General features: G+C 36.6%; 1 protein-coding gene across 1 annotated transcript in view; it reads left to right on the top strand.

Annotated features, from left to right (window-relative positions):
* The first annotated feature begins 7,484 nt into the window (after positions 1 to 7,484).
* LOC129738149 (cytochrome P450 6a2-like) overlaps positions 7,485 to 8,671 on the top strand; it is a 2,663-nt gene continuing 1,476 nt past the window's right edge. Inside the window, exons 1-2 of the mRNA XM_055729333.1 lie at positions 7,485 to 8,594; positions 8,656 to 8,668. Coding sequence (XP_055585308.1) covers positions 7,490 to 8,594; positions 8,656 to 8,668 — 1,118 coding nt within the window. The 5' untranslated portion in view covers positions 7,485 to 7,489. The remainder of the gene's footprint in view (positions 8,595 to 8,655; positions 8,669 to 8,671) is intronic.

Here is an 8,671-nt window from a genome sequence, read left to right as displayed (position 1 = left end):
CTATCTAATGTGTGAGAGACAGCACTGACAGCTTAGTCTCTGCTCTCTCCCGATAGCTGCCGTGCGGTTGTGTGTGTTTGCTTCTCTTGCTGTGCCATTCAGTAGTCAACCTTTCAGCAGATAAGTCTCGTGTTGCATGTTGGGTGATTCCTTGCGAATGGCCATTTTGCACATTGACGACCGTGACAGGTTTTTCTCTTGTTTATTAGCAAAATAAATCCAACTAGAAATGGTTTCGGCTTCCAAGGAATCATCCGACATGCAGCAGCAAAGTGATATTTATGGGGGAAAAGTGTTACACCGAGTAATTTTCCGCCTTACGTTGTGTTGTGTACATTCAAGTTTGTGGAGCGCTAGCGGCAGTTACTAGCCCTCCCCAAGGAGCACCAGCTCCGAATCAGAAAGAAGAAGAAGAAGAAGGAGCGCTAGCGCTCATGTGTTTGATGTTTTTTTTTTCGTTCATTTGTGCGCGCTGGTGTGCGCTGACCGGGAAGGATTGGCGATAGAGAAGGAACGCAATTGTGTTTGTTAGTGTTTTGGTCATGTTGATGACACGTATGGGCGTGAGCTAGAAAAATATTAGCTCGTATTGAACAGGTAATTATGATTTGTATGGTAGCTCGGGACGAGCACAAGTAAAATGATTTTTAGCTCTAGACGAGCATAAATAACAAGATTTTTTAGCGCGGGACGAGCGCCACCATAAATTGTTAATTAGCTCGGGACGAGCACGAATTTGTTTAACACTTAGCTCGGGACGAGCCGATATTCTCATATGTGTTTTAGCTCGCGACGAGCACAAGCAATATGATTTTAAGCTCGGGACGAGCATTGATAAGAATAGTTTTAGCTCGGGACGAGCACCATCATGAACAGTGAATTAGCTCGGGACGAGCACGAAATTTTTTGACACTTAGCTCGGGACGAGCAGATATTCTGATATGTGTTTTAGCTCGCGACGAGCACAAGCAACACGATTTTAAGCTCGGGACGAGCATAGATAAGAAGAGTTTTAGCTCGGGACTAGCACCATCATAAACAGTGAATTGGCTCGGGACGAGCACGAAATTGTTTGACATCTAGCTCGAGACGAGCAGATATTCTGATATGTGTTTTAGCTCGGGACGAGCACAAGCAATACGATTTTAAGCTCGGGACGAGCATAGATAAGAAGAGTTTTAGTACGGGACAAGGACCATCAGAAGTGAATTAGTTCAGGACGAGCACGAAATTTTTTGACACTTAGCTCGGGACGAGCAGAAATTCTGATATGTGGTTTAGCTCAGGACGAGCATAAGCAGTACGATTTTAAGCTCGGGACGAGCATCACCACGAAAAGTGAATAGCTCGGGACGAGCACGAAATCGTATGATTCTAAGCTCGGGACGAGCATTTCAAATGGTAAAAGTATAATATAGCTCGGAACGAGCCCAAGCAAAATGATTTTTTTTTTAGTTCGGGACGAGCACGGAATTTATCAACACTTAGCTCGAGGCGATCATTATGAATGTGAATAGTATGATGGTTCAGGATGAACAGTAAATTCTGATTTGTATCTTTGCACAAGAAAAATTATTTTCAGCTTGGGCAAATTGATTTGATGAAATTGCTTGGGGTACTCAAAATAGCTACAGTTCTAAGCGTGGTGCGAGCATCAGTAAATTGGCATTTGCGTAAGCACGGTGGCGAGCACAAATAAATTGTTCATAAGCTGAGACGAACAAGACAAAAAATTTACAGAGTGTTAAAACGAATCTCTTAAAATTCGGAATGAACATATGTTTTTTTTTTCTATATTAATATTTTGAATGAGCAAAAAAAATAAATAAATCCTTTGAAGCTTGAGACCAGCACAATTTTAAATATTTTAAGTAACTCAAAGGAAAATAGATTTAAGTATTTACAATTTTGGAACTAGTTTGATTGAAATGTTCATAAACTCGAGCCGAGCCAATACTAAATTGTAGTATCTTGGGACAGAAATTTTAATGAATTTTAATCTTGATGAGCTCGGGGCGGGCACTGAGTTTGGCTGATTTCTAGAAAGTTATCAATTCTGTTTTTTTTTGTTATTGAAAATAAAATCTCGACAAAAAACCTAAATTGATACTAGATTTGAGATTTTCGATTTTTTTTAATTGTAAGAATGCGATGAAGTGTTTTCAACTGTTGGTTTGCCGGAAAGTGATTAATATTAAATTCGTCCTGTTTAAATGACTATTAAATCGCAATTCTTGGCAGCATTAAAGCTAGGAGGTTCCTGAAAACATGAGGTGACAAGTGGACTGAACACAAATAAGCATATTTTCGGGTAGCAGGAGGAAAAGGTTTTGCTTGTATTCAATGCTAATGTACAAGTTTGGTTAAGTATTTCGATTGCATCAAACCAAGATTGATCTGTTCAGACTCTTCTAAATCGGAGTTACAATATTTGAACTAACTTGATGAGTATGAAGTATGCACAAAAAAAATGAAAATAAAGCAACTTACATATATCGAAATATTTGTATTTGTATTATAAGACGCATGTTCATTTGTAATAACTGTCAAAAAAAGTATTTTGAAAAGCGATTTAAATTTTTTTTTTAATCCTAAAATACGATCTAAATCTGCTGTTGAGTTATGTGATTTATTTTTCTTCAAGTTTTTTTTAGTTTCTTGATTTTGTTGAGTAATTCCTGAGTTTTGACCGAATTTGCCCGGATATTGCCCGAGTTTTTGGTTGTCAATTTTAAAATGAACTACCAGCATTTGGACAGGTTTTTTGATAAACTAGCCCGGATTCGTCTCAGCTAGGTGCTGAAAAAAATTCTGGCAACCTTATGCAAGATTGTAAGGAACTGTAAACTGAGGTTTAAAAGAAAATCTTTGCAGAGTATCAATATGACGCAAATAAGAGTCATACTCGAAATTACAGTTGTTTCTGAGCTTCAAACGGTATAAGTTGTTGTTTAGATTCTAGGTCAAAAGCCTGCCTGACTGCCATTAAAGTGAAAAATACGCAGCTTACTCACTAACAACGTTCTCTAAAGGACGAATTGGGTCGGTGGGTCTCAAAGGTAAACCTTAAACGCTGGTTTAGTAGATTGAACCTGAGTAGTGATTTTATTTTCCTTGAATGCGGTACTCGAGCATATTATTTAGTCATGTGAGGCATACGACACCATAGAAAAATCATCCTGAAAGGGCCAAGTAACTTATGTTTTAACAATTGTTCCTGAAGGCTAGATGGATAGCAAGATACATATTTTAGAATATAATTTCAAGAAAAACAGTTATCATTGAATTATGTTATCTGAAGTGGAAAGACACTTCCAACTGGAAGTGAAGTGGAAGGATAGTTGAAAAAAGTGGTTGAGCCGAAGACCGAATTTCATTTGACGCAAAATAAATCATATTTATTACTGGAAAGGGAAGTGTCAAATACATACTGGCTTATATTTATTGGATCTTTAGTTTAACAAATCTCCAATACGGAGTATACCACTCGGTAGTTTCATGGCTCCTCACGAACTGTTGTTTAAAAGATTGCTTCACGTTCAGGTATAAAAACAATCACATAAGTAAGTTCTTTGAGCATTGCAACATTGTAGCTATCAGGCAGTTACAGTACATCAGTTCGCCACAGAAAAATAATGACACACTTGTATTAGTTTTCATCTTGAATGATGTCATTAATTCCTGAGTTAAGTTACAAGCAATCTTCTGAGTTGATTTTTCACGGCGCAACCAACAGATTCAATCGATGTAACTTGCATTTCGTGAGCGGAGAGAAACTATAAGGGAGGGAGATGATACTATGTGTATATCTAAGTGGAAGGCCGAGAATTCTCTGTATCATTAGTATTACGAATATTATTGTTATATCGTATTCTTTCTAGTAATTAATGCTCCCTGTTCCATTGTATCGTCATTTGTCCATTTGTAATATGTTCATATGGTTCTAACTTGAAAATCGAATTCCATATGTGATGGCTTCAAAAGTGCATGCTCTATTAAGAAATTCATTTCTTATTAATATTCACTTGAGTTTGTGGGACAAAAGCTGTGTCCCGAATTCTAATTATTCCCAATAATACGACGAATAGTCATGTCCGTTAAGCAGACGGTTTAAATTTTGGAATTTAATGTTATTAAATTCTATACTCCAGTTCCAGGGTTTCGTAGAAAATTTGTTTGGAAGATATTTCTAGGATTTAGTTAAGCATGATGAGTACACGGACTTCTTACTATATCGTTGCGTGGTAGCTTGAAAGCCCGTATATGTTACATATTCAGCCGAGTTTTTTGCATACATATATTGCCTGTTTGAAACTGAAAAAATCTTTTTTTTTACTTTTCCTGAGAGAAAGGGGAAGATGTGTGGTAGGCGTCTATCTAATGTGTGAGAGACAGCACTGACAGCTTAGTCTCTGCTCTCTCCCGATAGCTGCCGTGCGGTTGTGTGTGTTTGCTTCTCTTGCTGTGCCATTCAGTAGTCAACCTTTCAGCAGATAAGTCTCGTGTTGCATGTTGGGTGATTCCTTGCGAATGGCCATTTTGCACACGCATACTTTTACATTCGAATGAAAATTTGAATGTTCGAAAAATGTATGGAAAATGGTCAAACACAACCTACTTAAAAGCGTGTTTTCTCGGATCTAGGTTTTATACACTTTTACCCCTTATATCAATTCAAAGAGATTTTCAGATCTTTGTTTTGAATTAGAGTTAGAGTAGATTCAGATATATTTATCCAAATGATATATGCAGACCAAGAAAAACGATAACATGATTTTTCCAAAAAAAAAGAGCTTCACGGGGCACAAAAAGTTGGTCGCGGGCCACATGTGGCCCAATGCTGTTATCTCAACAAATTAAAAAAAATCGAGTTATTCTACTTTGGTTGAAAAATTTAACAAAATGTGATTTGAAGATCTTCTTTTGTCACTTTAAAATGTTCCCAAATGTAATTTTTTTTTAATAAAAATTTGCATTCTCATAAATCAATCGTTAGAGTATATTATGAACTTCACTATGCAGTATTTTTAATACAAAAGAAAACTTTCATTTTTTTTGTAAAAAAGTTTTCCGAAATTTATGTTTTGCGCATGGCCGTAGGAACGGGGGGGGGGGGGTGGACTTAGGAGGTTAAACACCCCCCCATGAGGGTCCATCAAAAGCAAGCAAGGTATTCAACTCTACACTCAAAATTTGTTATTCCTAATCAAATTTTGATCTTTACTCAGAATTGATGTCAGAACCTCGAAAACTAATTCCCGGTTCAGAATTCAGCTACAGTTTTTCAAAATTTTCTCAATTATTGAGAGGAATTCATTTCTGAATCATCAATTTCAAATAAGATGTGGCTCATTTCAGAGATTCTGGTTCCTTATTATTAAAGTCAAAATTGTATTTGTGTTTTCATATTTTGGACTATATCAGGATCATATAGGATCATATAGGACTATATAGGATTTCAATTCTTGGCTCATAATTCCACATTCAGACACCGTTTTCATGTTCATTTTAGAAAATGTATTGGATTCTCGATTTTTTTCAACATTGAAACCTTTCTTTAAAAAAATATTGTAAGTTCAAATCAAATAAGCAAAATTAAGCTAGCCAGATTACCGGGTTTTACCTGGACTTGCTCGAATGTTACTCAAACAAAATTGGAAAAGATTTGGCCCGGTCCGGTTGCCAAAATTGTGTTGAAAATCTCCTGATTTTGTGCAGATTCATTAACTTTTTTTCTTGGAAAATCAATGAAAAAATTTAAACTGCGTCATTATCATTTTAAATTTTGTCGCCTATAAATGGAATTTTGCAAGCTAGATTTATAAAAATAAACATAAACAATTTTTTGGGAACTTTAAATACGATTCAAAATCTGATTATGTTTTTGATTAACAAAAATGAATCGATTGTTTTTCATTCTTCATTTGTGTTGAATAGTTCCAGAATTTTTGTCAAATTTTTTCAGATATTGTCCGGTTTTTTGTTTGAAAATTTGGAAATAGAATGCCCGAATTGCACCAGGTTTTAAATAAATTAGCCTGGATTTGCCCGGCACGGATACGTGCGGGAAAATTTCCGGCAATCTTGAGCTAATTTCACAACTTTCCAAAATAGTCAATTAAAATAAACGGTTTTTTTTTGGATTTTTTTTATATGTTTTGAATTTTCAATTTTTAAATCCAATGGAGTTGTTTTAAAAAGCAAACATAAACAGTGGCAAATAAGTGAATTCACGTCACAAAATATAGAACTCACGTCACATTGTGCAAATTACTATAAAAGAGTTTCTTTTAAAATGATGAAACAATTCTGAAACATTAAATTTTAAAGAAATCGGCTGGAATCCAGCTGAGTTACAACAGCGCGAATAAGTGAATTCACGTCAAAAAATTTGTTGTTTTGAAAAATTTTATTAAGCAAACATACCCTGAAAGCTGTTTTGACCTTCCAGATGGTTGGATTTTAACAAATCGAATATAATTCAGTTAATTTTTTAATTTGCTCGTTATTTTCAAATAAAAAATTAATTATTGAAAAAGAAAATAAAGAAATATGTTGCTATTCAAGTGCCAGTCAAAAAAGGAAAAAGTTAGGAAAATATGTATACAGAAAATCGAGATATGTATACAGTTTAATCGAGAAGTTATGAACATTAAATTGTGCGTAATTGTTTTTTCTACAATTAATTTTATGACACCAATATCCTATTTCAACAAAAAGAACAGGAAATCGAAGTGGTATGTACTGAAGTCAAAAATGGTCAATTCTAGCATGAATTCACGTCACAAAAGTAATCGATCACAACATAAACAGTTTAAACTTTTCAATGAACAAATTATATTTATTTTGAAGGAGATTCAATTTGCGACCGATTGCTACAACTTTTTTTTTCATTTTCAAGTAAATTGGTTGATTCTAGAATGATAACAGTTATAAAAAGTCCGAAAAACCGATTTTACGTCGTCACGGTGAATGTGCTAAATATTCATAAAAAGATATGATGAAAATTAAAGAAGGGGATCAAGTATCCCCAGTCTCACCTACTGTCTTAATTTTTTTGTCTTATGTTACCATTTTACCGGTATATGCTCCTATCTATATTTGCTAAAATTAGATCATGAGCAAAGGTAAACATTTGGTAATTCAAGGATAGGGTACCAAATTTTGGAAGCTATCTTTCAATCGAATTCAAACTCAGCTCTATCGTGTTTCGAAGCCTAAAGAGACGCGGATGGGAACACAAATACAGATACAGAGTACAAAATTATAAATCGATTATCGGTCAGGTACCGATTCAAACGAGAAAAAAATGTAAGCTCATGAGCAAGAATTTCACCACAACATAAGCTTTTTACGTGTTGTTCATACTTATCTGGTAACTCTACCGCAGGTGACCTTGATTGATGCCTTGATTTTCTGTTCAATCACGTTCGCCGAATTTACCTGAACGAATGCTGCATTTTCAGTCGCTACCAGGCCCTGGATCGCGATGGGTCTCGTTGGGTTAGTTCTTCTTTTGCTGCTCGGCTCCCTGACTGTCGTGTATCTTTATCTTCGGAGTAAGCAAACTTTCTGGAAAAGGCGGAACATTCCGGCCGCAGGGAATCCGCACCTGTTGTATGGAAACGTTTCGGATTGGATAAAGCTAAAGGAACATTCGGCTGTTGCGCAGCAACGTATCTATCGGGACTTACGCCGCAAAGGGTTGACTTTCGGGGGATTCAACAACCTGTTCACCCCGTCGATTCTGCTAGCCGATCCGGAACTGGTGAAGCATATCCTGGTTAAGGATTTCAATGTGTTCCAGGATCGGGGCCTGTACGTCGATCCCGAAGTAGACCCCCTAAATGCGAATCTGTTCAATCTCGAGGGACTGCAATGGAAGGTGATGAGACAGAAATTGTCACCAACCTTCACTTCCGGAAAGATGAAGATGATGTACGATATTGTGGTGGGCGTGGCCGATGAAATGAACAAGTTTATGGAAGTGAACTACCATCGAAAGGACCTTGATATTAGGGACGTATTGCAGCGATTTACGACGGATGTGATCGGAAATGTAGCCTTCGGAATCGAGTGCAATACTATGCAAAATCCGGATTCCGACTTTCGGAAGATGGGATGCAAAGCTTTTCAGTTTACCACCTGGAATTTGATGAAAACATTCGTTGCCATGCAATATCGCGGTTTGGCCAAAACGTTGAAGATTAAACTCATGGAGGACGATGTTGAGCGGTTTTTCTTGGATATTACTAAAAGCACTGTGAAGCTACGTGAGCAAAGCAACGTTCAGAGAAACGATTTTCTAAAGCTTTTGTTGGAAATCAAAAATCAAGGGAAGCTCAGTGATGACCCTAATTCAGGTGGCGAAGGATTATCCATGAGGGAACTTGCTGCACAATGTTTCGTATTTTTCCTAGCTGGCTTCGAAACATCTTCAACTACCATGAATTTCTGCCTCTATGAGCTTGCCAAGAACCCTGATGTACAAGATCAGCTGAGGAAAGAAATCAACCAAGCTTTGACACAAGATAACGGCAACATCAAGTATGACACGCTGATGGGCATGGATTATCTGGATCGTGTCGTAAACGGTGAGCAAAGCCGAAAAGTTCACATTTCAAACTTTAATAAATCTCTAAATTTTCGATTCAGAAACCCTTCGAATGTA

The sequence above is a fragment of the Uranotaenia lowii genome, chromosome 1 (genome assembly GCF_029784155.1).
Source record: "Uranotaenia lowii strain MFRU-FL chromosome 1, ASM2978415v1, whole genome shotgun sequence".
Taxonomy (NCBI): Eukaryota; Metazoa; Arthropoda; class Insecta; order Diptera; family Culicidae; genus Uranotaenia; species Uranotaenia lowii.
Note: the sequence above shows the minus strand (reverse complement) of the source record. Positions and strands in the feature narration are given on the sequence as shown.